Source organism: Hyperolius riggenbachi, chromosome 8 (assembly GCF_040937935.1).
Source record: "Hyperolius riggenbachi isolate aHypRig1 chromosome 8, aHypRig1.pri, whole genome shotgun sequence".
Taxonomy (NCBI): domain Eukaryota; kingdom Metazoa; phylum Chordata; class Amphibia; order Anura; family Hyperoliidae; genus Hyperolius; species Hyperolius riggenbachi.
Genome location: NC_090653.1, coordinates 41,275,185 through 41,293,938, shown reverse-complemented (window position 1 = coordinate 41,293,938; position 18,754 = coordinate 41,275,185). Strand labels below are relative to the sequence as shown.

Sequence of the window (18,754 nt, the reverse complement as noted above, 5' to 3'; positions counted from 1 at the left end):
AAATGTTCAGGCGCTGCAGCTGCCAGCAGGTGGCGCTGCACACAGAGTTTAGGGCACTCACCTCAATGTTCTCATGAATGCAGCCGATACAGGAAAGAAGGGAATATCTTTAGGTTTGTGGAACGCCCAGTAATAAGAGGCGAATGCCCCGGCCAGGACACACTGTCCGAGAGCAATGACAAAGTTCATGCACCACAGGAAGCCAAAGACATTGTAGATCTGCAGGTTGAAGATATTCTGCTGAATAAGACCTGTGGTCTTATACTTGTAGAAGACACACTTTGCCTCTTGGCAGCCTGTGCTGTTGGCACTGAACGTCTGCAAGAGAGGGAAATAAAGTTATGCTGAGTCAAAATTCCCTCTCCAAGAAATACAATCCTACATAAAAAGAGGTTGGGCTAAGAGTACACAGGTACTCTTAAAGAGACTCCTTAACAAAAATTGCATCCTGTTTTTTATCATCCTACAAGTTCCAAAAGCTATTCTAATGTGTTCTAGCTTATTGCAGCACTTTCTACTATTACAGACTCTGTAATAAATCAATGTATCTTTCCCCTGTCAGACTTGTCGGCCTGTGTCTGGAAGGCTGCCAAGTTCTTCAGTGTTGTGGCCCCTCTATGCACACTGCCTGTGTATTATTTAGATTAGAGCAGATTCTCTCGCGTACGTTAAAAAGGGGCGATGGGAAAAAAGGGCGCCGGGTTTTTAACGATAAACATGGATTACGTTTAAAAATGTATTTCGTTTAAAAGTAATGTTTTTAAACGTTATAAATCATTAAATAATGTGTATTAAATCGGCAATTGTAAAAACGTTAATCTTTCGTTTAAATAATGAAACGCATAATAACGTTTAAAAAAAAAATTACTAAGTAACCCTCCCTGTACCTACCCCTAACCCCTAGACCCCCCTGTTGATGCCTAAACCTAAGACCCATCCTGTTGGTGCCTAAGTAACCCTCCCTGTACCTACCCCTAACCCCTAGACCCCCCTGTTAGTGCCTAAACCTAAGACCCCCCTGTTGGTGCCTAAACCTAAGACCCCCCTGTTAGTGCCTAAACCTAAGACCCCCCTGTTGGTGCCTAAACCTAAGACCCCCCTGTTGGTGCCTAAACCTAAGACCCCCTGTTGGTGCCTAAACCTAAGACCCCCCTGTTGGTGCCTAAACCTAAGACCCCCCTTTTGGTGCCTAAACCTAAGACCCCCTGTTGGTGCCTAAACCTAAGACCCCCTGTTGGTGCCTAAACCTAAGACCCCCCTGTTGGTGCCTAAACCTAAGACCCCCCTGTTGGTGCCTAAACCTAAGACCCCCCTGTTATTTTTTTCGTTTAAAAATAATGTAAAAAAAATAAAAAAATAAAAATAATGTTTTTCGTTTAAAAATAATGTTTGGGAAAATATTGTACTGGTTTTCGTTTAAAAATAATATTTAAACATGTATAAATCATTAAATAATGTGTAATCATGAGAAACAGTAATAAAACATTAAGTCTCCGGGCGCCGCTTTTAAAACGTTAGTTTTCTCCGGCGCCCTTTTTTCCTACCGGGCGCCCATTAAACGATATTTATTATAGAAGTGAATGGCGGCGCCCGATTTGTCCACTAGCCTCAGGCGCCCGAATTTACTGTTTCCGATTCTCTCTTCTTTCTTATCTTTTACAAGCTGGATAAATCGTCCTCTGAGCTGGCTGTGCTTTCACATACTGAAGAATTACAGACAAGGGCAAAGCTGTTTGCAGGAAGAAACGAGCAGCCTGAAACTTCAGTGTATGAGAGATGCAGGGGGAAAGAAGCACACAAATGATCTCTTGAGATTCAAAAGGAAGGCTGTATACAGCCTGCTTGTGTATGGATGTATTTTCTATGTGTGGACATACTGTACATCAACCTACTTCCTGTTTTGGTGGCCATTTTGTTTGTTTATAAACAAACTTTTAAAAACGGTTTTTAACCACTTTTAATGCGGCGGGGAGCGGCGAAATTGTGTCAGAGGGTAATAGGAGATGTCCCCTAACGCACTAGTATGTTTACTTTTGTGCGATTTTAACAATACAGATTCTCTTTAAGCCCAATATTAGTAATGCCTGGTACCCATCATGCAATTTTCAATCAGATGGATGGGTCAACAGGTCTGATCTATTATCATTTTTCTGATCGATATGCCAATCACTTCCATCCAAAATTGATCAGAAAAATGATTGGACCTGTCTGAAAATATCAATTTGATCAATATGAAAGGAAACAGGAGGGAAAACAATGAGCTCAAATCAATCTTTAGGAACGAGCCCCAGAGAGCATAACGGCTTTGTTAAGAATACAAACTCACGCTGGGATCACAAGATTGGTTTGCGGTTATGTTGCTGCACCCGGGGGAGCTGGCGTTCACTGTAGAGATCACAAATTCTGGTCCTCCAGAAGTTGCCAGATATCTGAGGGGAGTTAAGGAGTCATCATGACTTTCAGACTGGCCTGCAGGGGGCAACACTGAATTTTGTCCTTGTGTTTTCTGTATTTTTCCTTTTTTATATCTGTAAATCATCCCCAGTATAGCTGATAAGGCATGTCCAGAGAATCCCAGTGTTTGTTTCTGCTTGGTTCCTGCAGTTGACTAATGCAATGCTGGTTCCCATGTAGGCAGCTTTTACGTATCTGGCATGTTTCTTATCACTGGAATACGCATCCTACGTATATGCCTAGTACACACCATACAATTTTATGTAATGCTGGGCATACATGGTTAGATAGTTCTTATCAATCGATTGATAAGATCCAACCTGTCCGATCACCGCGGCGGATTGATACCGCGCTCGATCCCCGCGGGCGGACAATAAATAAAAAACGAAGAGCTGATAAGAAGCGCCCACGGGGACGAGCGGGAATCGATCCCAGAGGCGGGACAAGGTCCTTCAGCACCCAAGGCTAAGACACCAAAGTGCGCCCCCCCATCCCTCCCACCCCAGCCGTCACACACTGATTGCTATTAGACTAATAGGTGCCCCAAGGCCCCCAACCTCCCCAACACCTTAATCTCTAGTTATTTGGCTTGCTGTCACTGTCATGTATCCCCTTTTCTTATTTCTTTCTGCTTCAAGCACAATTGGGAATGACAGCTGAATGAATTGTGCGCCCCCTCCTACACTGCGCCCTGAGGCTGGAGCCTCTCCAGCCTCTGCCTCGGCCTGGCCCTGATCGATCCGCGCGGATGAGCGGTGACGCGCCGGCATCGAGCCGCTGGCTCTATACCGGCGCACTATCTAACAGTGTATGCCCAGCATAAGATTTTCTGTAAGATTAAAGGTAGCCATACACTGGTCGATTTGCCATTAGATCGACCAGCTGACAGATCCCTATCTGATCGAATCTGATCAGAGAGGGATCGTATGGCTGCCTTTACTGCAAACAGATTGTGAATCGGTTTCAGCCTGAAACCGATCACAATCTGTTTAGCTGCTCCTGCAGCCTGTCCCTCCCCCCCCCCCCCCCCCCGTATACATTACCTAAAGCTGGCTCCGGGTCCGCTTCTCCGCGCTGCACCCCGCACCGCATCCCAGCGTACACCGTGTCACTCTGTGACCAGGAAGTTCAAATAGAGCACCCTCTATTTGAACTTCCTGGTCACTGGAGTGACACAGGAAGTTAATGTACGCTGGGATGGACGCAGCGCGAAGAAGATGCCCGGGAGCCAGCGTCAGGTAATGTATACCTGATCGGATCGGCCGCCGCTAGCGACGCGCTCCCTACCCACGGGCGATCGATGGTATTTTTCCGCACGGCGCGATCGACGGACCGATCCGATTTCGGGAGGAAATCGGATCGACGGGTGCGTTTAGCGCGAACGATTGGCAGCAGATTCGATCCCAGTGATCGAATCTGCTGTCGAAACGGCCGCAAATCGGGCCAGTGTATGGCCAGCTTTACCTGCCAGATAGATAATTTCCAACATGTTGGAAATTATCTATCTAACCATCTATCTGCCTAGCAATTACCGTAGGCATTGTTCTACTCAGCAGGAGATAACCAGAAGACAATGCACCAGAGATAATGACCAGTACTTTACAGAAAATAATCTAATTACAGAAAATCTGATGCTAGGCATACATGGTTCGTTTTATATTATCATTCGAGCCACTGATGGCTCGATTGATAATATTCAACCTGTCCGATCACCGCGGCGGGTCAATACCGCGCTCGATCCCTGCGTGCGGACAATGGTAGAAACGAAAAGCAGATAAGGAAGTGCCCGCGGGGACGAGCGGGGATCGATCCGCGCGGACGTGCCGGCTCGATACCGGCGCATAATCTAACCATGTATGCCCAGCATTACAGAAAATGTAACAGAAGAATCTAACAGATAATTGTATGGTGTGTACTAGGCAATTGACCAGTTAAACCAGCAGGCATGTCGCATCACTGTGGCTTAAAGCACCATAACTATCACAAAATTTAATTTCAATCCACATGTATGCATACATATAAGAAGTACATTCGTCCCAGAGTAAAACTCCCTATAAATATTTTTTTCTCCCAATGTCGCTATCGCTAACAGTAAGTATTTTATACATGATTTTTGGTCCCTAATTGATGCTGACTCTGGATGTAGTAAAACAGTGGGTGGTGCATGCATGTCAGTGTGTAACCCATGGTCGGCTGCTCTCCTCAGGCTGGTTGCAGGTGAGCTGATGCCTGATAATATTTGTAAGACAAGAAGAATGGCACTGGTGCTGCATATACCATGCTGTACAAATAAGCAGCTGGGAAAATGAGGAATCATGCGAACACAAAACAAAAAAGGATGCAGCGGTACCACTTCCATTTTGCAATCACCGATAAAAGTATTGTCACGGCCCTCCCACGGGATTGTATGCACTCCTGGGCATCTCTTCCCTTATTAGCAATGACGCTCCTGGTACCCTGTGGAGAATAGTACAGGGTACTTTCACCTGTAGTGCAGATCAGAGGGGGCCTACTAGCTGCAAAACTGAAGAGTAGAGAACTAAATCCCTTCCGCTGAGGTAGAGGAGCCGTTCACATTACAGATAAGAGTGGCTTATCATGATTGGCTGCATTTTTAAGAGAGACTTCATGATTGGCTCACGTGTGAGCAGAAAGTTGTTGCAAGTCCTGCCCACAGAGGTATTGGAGCACTCACAGGAAGCGAGTGGCTGCCTTTATTCAGTGACAGCTGCAATTTTTAAGGAGCCCTGGATACTGTACTATCAGGGGCGTTACTAAGACCCACTGAGCCCCCCTACAGAAAATTTTTGGGGGGCTGGAGGGGTTTCAGGAGGGGAAAGCCATGGCCACACTTCGGCGGGGAGGGGGGACAGTCCCCCCCCCCCTCCGTCCCCACGGGCTCTCCCCTCTGCGCTTCCATCCAGCTTCAATAACTGTGTGTGTGCAGCGGCGGGCAGCAGCAGACCCACATACCTTCCTTGCGTTCCAGCAAGGAAGTTTCTCTCTCTAGCCTCTGACGCAACTTACTGTACAAACAGGAAGTAGTGTCAAACACTAGAGAGAGAAGCATCCACGCTGGAACGCACGAAAGGTATGTGGATCTGTCGCTGCCCACACACAGTTATTGAAGCTGGAGGGGAGAGCCCAAGGTGTGTGTGTGTGTGTGTGTGTGTGTGTGTGTGTGTGTGTGTGTGTGTGTGTGTGTGTGTGTGTACTCCCTGGAAGGGATCTATACAGAGATGTCAGCAAACTTCCCTACTCGTTTGCACGCTATTTTGGCAGTTGGACTGAGCAACTGCATTTCAGAAAGAAATAACTGAGTACCCCTGTCACGGACGGTTGCGGGGCCGCAGGCACGTCCTGTAACCGCCCGTGAAGAAAAGCGATCGCACTCGATTCTCTGCATCGATTGCGCTTCAAATCGATACCATCTGGGTTGAGTGTGTAGGAGCAGCTGAGTCTTTTCCCAGCAGAGAGGTAGCATCAGCCGAACTGCAGGATGGCTCTTTTGATATGCTAATGAGCCTGGGCCCAGAGAGTACCTGGCTTCAAGCTGTGCTGATGGCCCATCCATCAGGTATAGACCATGACAGAAGCAATCTAGTTGGGAGAAAAGCCAGACCCTCCGGCTCCCTCCCAGCAGGGGAGCTGACACCTAGCTAGCTGCCCCAAACTTCAAAGAGCCTTTGCCTGGGAATGACTTGCTATAAGTCCCAGGGGTATCTCATATTCCATAAACTGCTATATGTATCATATTTTCTGTGTTGCCAGGCTGGCAGACCCTCCAAACTAACAGAGCATGTAGGGCCCGGTCTGGCGTTGGTTCTGAGAACATTTCAGAACCTTCTGAGGTAAAGACTGCCCGTTAGGCAGTTCAACAGTGCCCTAATGATACCACAGGGGTCCCACCCCTCATGTTTGGTATCAGGCTGCTGGGTACGTCGAGGCAGACCTGAAAATATTAGTAAATCTGCCCTGACCTGTACGGTTCTGTGAGATAGAGCCCATATATGGTTAAGGCATGATTTCTGGTCCCCAGGACAAGGGGAGGACTCATCTCATGTTCTAAGGGGGTGTGTGGGCCCGCCCTCACTCCCTCCTACTGAATCAGGGGCATAAGAATGGCAGAGGAGCCAAACTCAGGGTCCTCCACCCTGAAAACATCTTGAACTCATCGGTGCCAGCTTGAGGATATGCTGGCATCCACCTGGTCTGAACTCTGAACTTTGATTGAAACCCAGAACTCTGATTTTTCCCACAAAAAGGACATCTTTCCAGGAACTAAGTATTTGTCTCCCTTCTTTTATTTTTTATACTGGCTATTACTGTCTTAATAATTGTGATTTTAATAATTGTCTGTATATATTAATTATTTATATTGCGTGAATAAACGACTTTCTCCAAGTCATTCACTGTCCGCTACCCTGCTTATCAGCACACACAGAACTGATCCCGGGTCTCTGAAGATACGCTACTGTTTGTTTGTTGTTGGCTAGACAGAATACAGTGTGTTTAACCGTTTTATTCGCAGGACTAGTCAGTCAGTAAATCGGGTCCACTGGCCCATACCAGTGGTGGTGGCAGATACCGGGGAATCGTGTGTACGTTGTAATTACCCGTATCTCACAGGCGCCCTCGTGGTTTGTCTGCGACTATCTCTTAACGGTTCCGGCGCATTGACTGCGACCAGAGTTCGCACGATCTGTGCGCTGGCACCGTTTAGAAGGCTAAGTGCGGTCAGACCATTAGGCTCTTGTGACAACCCCCCATGAGGGGATGGACTAGTCCAGGCATGGGCAAACTTGGCCCTCCAGCTGTTACGGAACTACAAGTCCCACAATGCATTTGCCTTTATGAGTCATGACTGTGGCTGTCAGACTCCTGCAATGCATTGTGGGACTTGTAGTTCCGTAACAGCTGGAGGTCCAAGTTTGCCCATGCCTGGACTAGTCCAAACCCTGTCAGATTGTAACTACCTACTCCTACTGTAAGCGACAGCAACATTGGAGAAAAGTCATTTAAAGTGCGCTTTACTCTGGGATAAATCTACATTTATAGGTTTGTATACTGTAGTAAATTTTGTTTTGTACACAATGTACCATGTACAGGATATATATATATATATATATATATATATATATATATATATATATATATATATATATATATATATATATATATATATATACACACACACACACACACACTCCCCTGTGACATATGCGATGGAAGGATACAGGGCAGTGATACCCCAGTACGCCACACAAACCAGCAGAAGAACGAATGTGACCAGTGGATAGAAAAGGGATGACATGATGTGTCCAATCGCCCTGAGGAGAGAAAGACCACAGTTACTCAATTTCATTACACCAACAATAATGGATACAATTTATGTGCTCTGGTGTTCCTCAGGCCATTGTCTCTCAATTTATACGCTCCCCCCCCTCCCCCAAGCAAGCAAACAGAATTGAAGCCAGATGAAGGCTTTACAGCCGAAAGCTTGCTTACTCTTTTTTCTTTTAAAGAAATTAATGCTTTTAACTTTTATTAAATAAAGAGGTATTGTCACCATAAAAATCAAATTTCAACAGCAACTGGTCTGAGTGTATTAAGTGATAAAGATGCTAATCCTTTTTATCTATAATATATTCCTGCTTTTCCATTTATTTCCCTGCCTAGCTTCTTATCTGAAACAGCTCTGCTCACTTGTGTTTACAAGCAAAGCTGAGGTGACTCAGCAATTGGAGGAGGAAAAAAAAAAAAAAAAAAAAAAAAAAAAGACAGTGCAGTTGTTAGTATACACCTCATTGGGAGTGTCTGAAGACTCAGGGAGGAGGGCAGCTAATGAATACACAATAAGCAAGAGAAGGGAGGGGGAGAACAAGAGTCAGGAAGGATATGATGTCGGCATTGGCTTGGCAAAATGGCCACTGCCTAGAATAGGATTTTCTGCTTTTCCTTTATAAAATTCACAGGAATCAGTACGTGGATAGCACAATACATCTGTTATGTAAGAAGAAGTAGTATTTACCTACTTATATATGTGTTTTTTATTTCTAGGTTAGCATGGGTGTCACTTGTTCTTTAATGTTAAGCACTATAGCTAGTGCTAAACCGCCGCATCCCCGCGGAAAAGCGAAGGGTTTATACCCCACAAATCCCCTCTGCTAATTGCGGGTAGCGCTTCCTGATTGAGGCAGAGCTTAGGGTTGTAGCTCTGCCTCTTCGCACGTCAATCCCCGCTGATCGCCACCTCTCCCGCCCCTCTCAATCTTCCTTCACTGAGAGGGGTGGGGAGAGGCAGAGATCTGCAGTGGATTGACGCTCATGGAGGCAGAGCTGCAACTCAAAGCTCTGCCTCCATGGGCAGCAAAGTCCACGACCAAGAGAGTTGTGGATTTTGCACAGGGGATTAGGGGGTATAAACCCCTCGTTTTGTCGCTGGGATGCGGTGTTTTAGCTCTAGCTATAGTGCTTAACTTAATAAAAGTTAAAAGCATTTTATTTGGCTTCAGAGTTTCTTTAAGTTAGCCATCCCGATATCATCCCGATTCAAAACTTCTTATATATAAAGTATGGAAGCCCAGCACCACACACTGTCCTAAATAAAACATCTAAAAAAGATTACTAAGTATAATGCTGCGATATCATGAGGGCATGAGTATGTGTGAAGGTAAAATCCAGTTTTGCCTGAGGTGAAAGTAACTGGATCTGACTGCTGGTGCACACGAGCCACGGGAGGAGGGGTTAACTTTCCTACCATTTAGAAGTTTTACGTCAACTGTGGTGTGCACATCAAACTTGCATTATGAATTCTGTATGTTGTCTTTATCTACATTGCCGCCTCTGGTCACTGTGATCCACACCACACTCCATCCTCCTGATACTTCCTCTTTCACAGCGGAAGTGCACCTAGGCTATCGCCCAGCATGACTCTGGTCAGGACGGGATTTACCATAAGGCACTGGAGGCGCGTGCCTACAGGCGCCTGATGATGGAAAGGTGGCTCACTCCTCTCCCCTAGTGCCTCCCTCCCACCTTAAGCCTTAACTATGCAGAGTCCTGAGCAGAGTGAATAATGACAGATTACTCACCCGGGTCTTGGCTTTCCACTGACCAGTACTCTCTTCAGTAGCAGGCACCTCTAGCTACTTAATAATGAGGGTACCTCTGGCTATCTAATGCTAAGGGGCACCTGCAGCTACCTATGATGGGCAAGGGAAGTAGAAGAGAAGTGACAGCAGAGCCAGCCAGCACACTTGTGGTACGGTTCGGAGGGGGTTTGTAGGTCCATGGAGGGCGAAGTCTGGGGTGCCAGGACACCTGTGTCTACAGGCTACTTTGAGGTTTATCCGGGCCTGACTCTGGTACATCACCCTCACTTACTTGCTGGCCTCTTTAATCAAAGCGATTGCAATGAGGATCCTCTTCCGCAGGAACAGCAGCAGAAGCAGGAGGATAACTTCCACCACGGCGAGTATTATCACTGTAATTACATTAGTACGCACATTATTATTATTTTTATATAGCGCCAACATCTTCTGTATCGCTGTACAGAGTACAGAACAAATATTGGGGGTGAAGATACACAACACACTGTACAATCAGGACATCCAGCAGTTGATGTGCTGTTTGAGAAATCACCAATACTGGCAGGGCCGGTTCAAGTAACAATTGGGCCCTAAGGCAAGATAAGCCTGGGGGCCCCCCAACAGACACCCCCGACCAAAAAGCGTCATTAGAGGCCCTTTGTTGCAGCCAAATCTCCCTCCTGGGCCCCTGAGCTGGCTGCTGACCCTCCCCAATCACCTCCCAACTTAACAGACTCTGCAGAGTCCCTGGGGAGCAACAGTTAAGGTGGCCATACACTGGTCGATTTGCCATCAGATTCGACCAACAGATAGATCCCTCTGTGATCGAATCTGATCAGAGAGGGATCGTATGGCCACCTTTACTGCAAACAGATTGTGAACCGATTTCAGCCTGAAACCGTCCACAATCTGTTGTGGTGGTACTGCTGCTGCTGCCCCCGCCCGCATACATTACCTGCTCCGCCGGCGCGACTCCAGTCCCCAGGTCACCGCTGCTCTGTCTGCGCTCTGGTCTCCAGGTCCGGCATGCCTCACTTCTTCTAGCCCGGCAGGAAGTTTAAACAGTAGAGGGCGCTGCCGGGCTAGAAGAAGTGAGGCATGCCAGACATGGAGACCAGAGCGCAGACAGAGCAGCAGTGACCGGGAGACTGGAGTCGCGCCGGCGGAGCAGGTAATGTATGCGGGCTCTATTGCGTCGGTCATCGGGTACTCGAACGCCGCTAGCGATGCGCTCTTTACCCGCGGGCGATCGACGGTTATTTTCTGCACGGCACGATCGACGGGATCGGACGAAATGGATCGAAATTCGGCGTGTAGCGTGAACGATTGGCAGCAGATTCGATCCCAGTGATCGAATCTGCTGTCGAAACGGGCGCAAATCGGGCCAGTGTATGGCCAGCTTTAAGATGGGGGAGGGACACCTTGTGGGCCCCTACAGGCTCTGGGGCCCTGGGGCAATTGCCTATTTTTTCCTATGGTAGCTCCGGCCCTGAATACTGCTACTAGTTCATATATCATAAATTACAGCAGAATAAAGGTGGCCACACAAGATACAATAAAATGATCAGATTTTACTTCAATTCAATAAAAAAAGAGATCAGATTTCCCCACAAAATCTAAAGCTCTTACGTTGTTCGAGCAAGAAATCCGATCAGATTTCCTGTATTTATTTGATAAAAGTTGCTCGGGAAGGGTGGATTTTTCTGATCAATGTTTATGAAAATTGAATGGTGTGTGGTAGATTGTTAGTTTATTAACTGGATCCGGACCGACGTACGTTGAATTTGCGTCCAGCAGGTGGTGCTGAGGCCCTGACTGGACTTAGGCTCAACGTCCCATTGACCACATGTCCACGCCGATCTCGCCGCTTTGACCCTGCCCCAATTCGCTCGTGCCCTGCCGTCTCTATGACGGCAGAGCGCTGTGAGCCGGTCAGGAGCAGTTTTCATTGGCTCCCGGCCCTGTCATCACTGTAAGCCAATCCTATTGGCTTAGATTGATTGACAGGGTCAGGAGCCAATAAAAGCGGCTCCTGACCGGCGCACAGCGCTCTGCCGTCATAGAGACTGACATTATTATCAGATCTGACAAGATTAGCTGCATGCTTGTTTCTGGTGTTATTCAGACACTACTGCAGTCAAATAGATCAGCAGGGCTGTTTAAAAGAAAATATATATGGCAGCCTCCATATTCATCTCACTTCGGTTGTTTTTTTAAAAAGGAACTGTAGTGGAAATAACGTAATGAATCACATTACGGCAACAATGTAAAAGTGAGTATCCTAAATAATTTACTGCATTCCACTATATGTCACTACAGGGCCTCTTTAAACAGAAATAGCAAGAATCAACTGAGCAGTTGCCCTTTTATCATTATACAGCTTAACTCTAGAAAGTGATTTGGCCTTTGATCTCAAACAAAATTTACCACTAGGCCTGATCACAACTGTACAAAGTCAAATGGACTTGCAAGAATCACAGATCACTGCCAGGTCTGATCCTCGTGATCAGACAACTAACATTGTATGGACCTTGATGAAGCACTTGCAGTACCAATCTTAAACAAGAGATGGCAGTAGTGTACTGTCTTAAGCCTCATCTACACTGTACAATTTTCCTTCAGATCTGGATGTATAAAGGTGGCCACACACCATACAATTTTTTAAATATCTGTTCAATTTAAAGACACTGAAGCAAAAAAAAATAATAAAATTATGATATAATGAATTGGTTGTGTAGTACTGCTAAGAAATAAAGCATTAGGAGCAGAGACATAAGTCAAATAATATTTATTTCCAGTACAGGAAGAGTTAAGAAACTCCAGTTATCTATGCAAATAGCCATTGAGCTCTGCAATGTTGAAAGTGGTGGAGAGCTCTGACTTCTGATTGGGTTATCTCAGCTGTATTGTGTTTTTCTTTTGCAGAGAACAGTTCAGGACAGGTCAAAAGTTCACTGCCTGTACTGCAACAACTTTTAGAATGCTGAATAATGTGTAAACTGCAAGTATTAGGGCCCGTTCAGATCAGAAATGCGGATGGCCATGCGTGCGGAACGCGTGCGGACCGCAACGCGTACGAACGCATGGCCATCCGCGTTCGTGTGCGTTGCATGGCTGATCCCATCACTGAAAAGTGAATGGGACAGCCACGCGTTTTTGCAAAATCTGCGTGCAGCATGCGTTCCCGGACCGCACAGGTCCGGAACGCATGCAGTGTGAACATCAGACAGTGCACTCTATGCAATGTCTGATGTCGTGCGTTTTGGCCACCTGCACGCGTTTCCAAAACGCGGCTGGAAACGCGTGCAGTGTGAACGGGCCCTTAGAGAATGATGCAATGTTATAAAAAAAAAAAAAAAGCTGTATAACTGAAAATAAAAATATGAGAATTTTTTTTGTTTGCTACTAATGTTCTAGTAATTAACTGTACTACACAACCAATTCATTATATCATAATTTTTTTTTTTTTTTTTGCTTCAGTGTCTCTTTAAGAACTGCAATCATTTTATCTGACTGACTATAACATTTCAAAAATATGACCAATGTACCACACACCTATGTTCAATTTTTCCCTACTTATGATAAAACTGATTGAAGAGAAATATTTGGCATTCCGGATCGATATAAATCGAAAAAAAATGGGAAATCCGATCGGATTTTTCAGTTGATTGAAAAAAAAAGCTTTCGATTTTTAGGGAGATACGATCATTTTTATCGAATTGCTGTAAAATTGGATCATTTTATTGTATCGTGTGTGGCCTCCTTTAGACGGATCTATTAGATAATTTCCAACCGGTCCAATCGGAGTGCGTTAGATTTTGCAATAGATTTTGGGTACTTATCAAAGCAAAATCTATAGCAAAATTGATCTGTAACAATTTGGACGTCTACACACGATGCAATTTCTTATTAGATCTACCTAATAGATCCGTCTATCTGATGGAAAATTGTATCGTGTAGATGAGGCTTTACAGCCAACATCCATCGGAACTGAAGAATTGAGAAAAAAAAATTACTGAAAGTGAGCTGCGGCTGCAGGGGGCTGGCAGAAGCCCCAGGTAAGTGAAACTCTTTTTTTTTCCAATTCTTCAGCTCCGCTTTAAATTATCAAGTATCTGAGATGAATACGTTGTTATTTAACCACTTGCCGACCGCCCACAGCCGATGGGTGGCGGCAAACTGGACGCCGAAAGGACTGCAATACGCCCAAGGCCGTTGCGTCCTTTCGGCATGCCGGGGGAGCGACCGTGTCATTGATGACGCGCGCTTCCCCCGGCAAGTGGCTCCGCCCACCCGCGACGACAACCCGCCGGCCGTTCGGAAGCGCCGGCGGGTTGTTAACCCCGCGATCGCCGCTACAAAGTGTATAATACACTTTGTAATGTATACAAAGTGTATTATACAGGCTGCCTCCTGCCCTGGTGGTCCCAGTGTCCGAGGGACCACCAGGGCAGGCTGCAGCCACCCTAGTCTGCACCTAAACACACTGATCTGCCCCCCCCCCCCGCCCCCTGATCGCCCACAGCACCCCTCAGGCCCCCCCCCTGCCCACCCCCAGACCACTGTTTGCACCCAATCACCCCCCTAATAACCCATCAATCACTCCCTGTCACTATCTGTCGACACTATTTTTTTTTTAAATTCCCTAAACTGCCCCCTGGGGACTCCTGATCACCCCCCCACCCTTCAGATTCTCCCAAGACCCCCCCCCCCCCCTGTGTACTGTATGCATCTATCCCCCCTGATTACCTGTCAATCACCCATCAATCACCCCCTGTCACTGCCATCCATCAATCAGCCCCTAACCTTCCCCTTGCGGGCAATCTGATCACCCACCCACACCATTAGATCGCCCGCAAACCCGCCGTCAAATCACCTCCCAAGTGTATTGTTTACATCTGTTCTCTTCTCTAAACACCCACTAATTACCAGTCAATCACCCCCTATCAGGGCCGGGCTGAGGCATAGGCTGAAAAGGCTCCAGCCTCAGGGCGCAGTGTAGGAGGGGGCGCAGAATTCATACAGCTGTCATTCTTAATTGTGTTTGAAGCAGAAAGAAATAAGAAAAGGGGATACATGGCAGTGACTGCAAGCCAGATAACTAGATATTAAGGTGTTGGGGAGGTTGTGGGCCCTGTGGCACCTCTTAGTCTAATAGCAATCAGTGTGCGATGGCTGGAGTGGGAGGGATGGAGGGGCGCACTTTGGTGTCTCAGCCTTGGGTGCTGGAGGACCTTGTCCTGGCTCTACCCCCTATCACCACCTGTCACTGTTACCTATCAGATCAGACCCTAATCTGCCCCTTGCGGGCACCCAATCACCCGCCCACACACTCAGATTGCCCTCAGACCCCCCCTTATCAATTCGCCGGTGCATTAATTACATCTGTTCTTCCCTGTAATAACCCACTGATCACCTGCCAATCACCTGCCAATCACCTATCACCCATCAATCACCCCCTGTCACTGCCACCCATCAATCAGCCCCTAACCTGCCCTTGCGGGCAATCTGATCACCCACCCACACCATTAGATCGCCCGCAAACCCGCCGTCAGATCACCTCCCAAGTGTATTGTTTACATCTGTTCTCTTCTCTAAACACCCACTTATTACCCATCAATCACCCCCTATCACCCCCTATCACCACCTGTCACTGCTGTCACTGTTACCTATCAGATCAGACCCTAATCTGCCCCTTGCGGGCACCCAATCACCCGCCCACACACTAAGATTGCCCTCAGACCCCCCCTTATCAATTCGCCAGTGCATTAATTACATCTGTTCTTCCCTGTAATAACCCACTGATCACCTGCCAATCACCTATCACCCATCAATCACCCCCTGTCACTGCCACCCATCAATCAGCCCCTAACCTGCCCTTGCGGGCAATCTGATCACCCACCCACACCAGTAGATCGCCCGCAAACCCGCCGTCAAATCACCTCCCAAGTGTATTGTTTACATCTGTTCTCTTCTCTAAACACCCACTAATTACCCATCAATCACCCATCAATCACCCCCTATCACCCCCTATCACCACCTGTCACTGTTACCTATCAGATCAGACCCTAATCTGCCCCTTGCGGGCACCCAATCACCCGCCCACACGCTCAGATTGCCCTCAGGCCCCCCCTTATCAATTCGCCAGTGCATTATTTACATCTGTTCTTCCCTGTAATAACCCACTGATCACCTGTCAATCACCCATCAATCACCCCCTGTCACTGCCACCCATCAATCACCCCCTGTCACTGCCACCCATCAATCAGCCCCTAACCTGCCCCTTGCGGGCAATCTGATCACCCACCCACACCAATAGATCGCCCGCAGATCCGACGTCAGATCACCTTCCAAGTGCATGACCCCATTTTAGAAAGAAGACACAAGTTAGCAGAAAATGACACTTTGTGAAAAATGACAATTAAAATCAATTTCCGCTTACTTGTGACAAAAAATAAAATCTTCTATGAACTCACCATACTCCTAACGTAATACCTTGGGGTGTCTTCTTTCTAAAATGGGGTCATTTGTGGGGTTCCTATACTGCCCTGGCATTTTAGGGGCCCTAAACTGTGAGCAAAAAAGTGCCACACGTGGTATCGCCGTACTCAGGAGAAGTAGTATAATGTGTTTTGGGGTGTATTTTTACACATACCCATGCTGAGTGGGAGAAATAGCTCTGTAAATGGACAATTGTGTGTAAAAAAAAAAAAAAAATCAAAAAATTGTCATTTACAGAGATAAACACCCACGCCCAATGAGCACCTTTAGGCTTTACAGGGGTGCTTACAATGTAGCACCCCCCAAAATGCCAGGACAGTAAACACACCCCACAAATGACCCCATTTTGGAACGTAGACCCTTCAAGGTATTCAGAGAGGAGCATAGTGAGTCCGTGGCAGATTTCATTTTTTTTTTGTCGCAAGTTAGAAGAGATGGAAACTTTTTTCCATTTTTTTTTTTGTCACAAAGTGTCATTTTCCGCTAACTTGTGACAAAAAATAAAATCTTCTATGAACTCACCATGCCTCTCAGTGAATACTTTGGGATGTCTTCTTTCCAAAATGGGGTCATTTGGGGGGTATTTATACTATCCTGGAATTTTAGCACCTCATGAAACATGACAGGGGGTCAGAATAGTCAGAGATGCTCCAAAATGGGAAAATTCACTTTTGGCACCATAGTTTGTAATTGTAAACGCTATAACTTTTACCCAATCCAATAAATATACACTGAATGTTTTTTTTTTTATCAAAGACATGTAGCAGAATAACTTTCGCGCTCAAATGTATAGGAAATTTTACTTTATTTGAAAAATGTCAGCACAGAAAGTTAAAAAAGTCATTTTTTTTTACAATTTTTTTTGATGAATATAATAAAAACTAAAACTCGCAGCAGCAATCAAATAGCACCAAAAGAAAGCTGTATTAGTGACAAGAAAAAGAGGTAAAATTCATTTAGGTGGTAGGTTGTATGACCGAGCAATAAACCGTGAAAGCTGCAGTGGTCTGAATGGAGAAAAAGGCTGTGGTCCTTAAGGGGCGAAAAGAATGTGGTCCTCAAGTGGTTAAATAACTATTTGTACAAATAAACTATTTTTTTTTTCAAAATAAGCCATTTTGGCGCTCCACAATTGCCCCCTTACTCTAGGTTTAAGAGTCACCACTCTCTCCTCCTATTTTTGGCTCCAGCCGAAGGATTGTGATTGGTTGCTTTAAGAATCTTTTTCTTTTCACCTATTTCCAGATACTGTTTTTGATCAATCTACCTCTACAAAGGTGCCATTAACGATCCAATCTTGATTGTATCACCACTTCTTATGTCATATGATAGGAAAGGAAGGTCCGCACTGATGTCTCCACATCCAATGTACTTTTATTCAGGACATATCCAATGACAGGTAAAACACTATGACTGGCATGTTTCGGACTCCGAGTCCTTAATCATAGTCATTCCTTAGCTCTCTAAGTGTGAGTTTAAAAAGAAGAGGGTGGCGAGAGGCGGGGCGTGACCCCACCCAACCTAGGGAGGGAACAATTCGCTCGTCACAGCCCACCTATAGCCAACACCTCGCTAATAAATGTAAAATCAATCATTAGCATAATAAAAACACATACAGACAAGGAGCAAAATAATCAGAGGAGTGTAGGCAGAGGCCTAAAACCACCCGTATTCTCAGTCTGTCACCAAGGCCACATCCCACCTAGCATTTAAGCCCTCAGGTGACCTGGTGCCAAGGCGAAAGATCCAAAGTGCCTCCCTCTTACGAATCAAAGCCTGAAGGTCACCACCCCGTTTTGGCAAAAAAACCTTCTCTATTCCATAGAGGTTAAGAGTATCATCACCAAATACCTCCCTATTCTGGAGGGTGATGAGGACTTGCGGCCCTTTCTTCGCAACGGCGTTAGCTTCTCCAGCAGGCGGGCCCCCACACTGGGAGGTATGCTGTCCCCCAGCCTCTTTAGCTCGCGCACAGAGTCATCCACATGGCTGTCTGTTAAAGGCTCATACAAATGCGCTATACCTACCTGTAACTATTGTGCATTACACCAGGGCCGGTTTAAGCAACAATGGGGCCCCAGGGCAAAATAAACCTGGGGGGCCCCCAACATATAGCCCGGAACAAAAATCGGCATTAGAGGACCTTTTTTGCAGCTGGTATAGTCAGGGTGTGAAGTCCCAATCGGTCAGAGCTCCACATTCTGGCTATCCCAGCCTGCATGGGGGACAAGGGGTTAAAAAGTTTCAGGAGGGGGTGTGACGAACATTACGGAAAAGCCGTGCGCTAGCGCCATCGACTTTCGCATAATCGTGCACAGTTCCTGTCAGTCTTGGGTAAATGCACAATAAATGTCAATTTCCCTCTCTCTTACTGAGTACAGTAACCTCCCCCACATCCTGTGTCAGGAAAGAATTTCACAAGTAGCCAGACCACCTGGGGAGCAGCATTTGGTACATAGCTCATCTTTCCCCAAAAGGAAAACCAGCTCAAACTGGTTGAGATTCAAAATTTCCCTCCAAGCGTATAGCTTCACACAAAGGGAACGTTAACTTATTAATAATTCAAAATAGGTTTGTCACAGCAAGACCAAAATTACATTTCCTGATACCTAGGAAACAGGTCTATAATTCACATGAATTATCCTTCTCTAGCTATCAGGAATCAATTGAGAAACCGCTTTATCCGGCATGCGTAGAGCAAATTCGTT

General features: G+C 46.2%; 1 protein-coding gene across 1 annotated transcript in view; it reads right to left on the bottom strand.

Annotated features, from left to right (window-relative positions):
* SLC44A4 (solute carrier family 44 member 4) overlaps positions 1-18,754 on the bottom strand; it is a 146,850-nt gene that overhangs the window by 16,020 nt on the left and 112,076 nt on the right. The window contains exons 12-15 of the mRNA XM_068250284.1: positions 9,841-9,940; positions 7,692-7,784; positions 2,327-2,429; positions 62-318 (exon numbers count right to left, since the gene is read on the bottom strand). Coding sequence (XP_068106385.1) covers positions 62-318; positions 2,327-2,429; positions 7,692-7,784; positions 9,841-9,940 — 553 coding nt within the window. The remainder of the gene's footprint in view (positions 1-61; positions 319-2,326; positions 2,430-7,691; positions 7,785-9,840; positions 9,941-18,754) is intronic.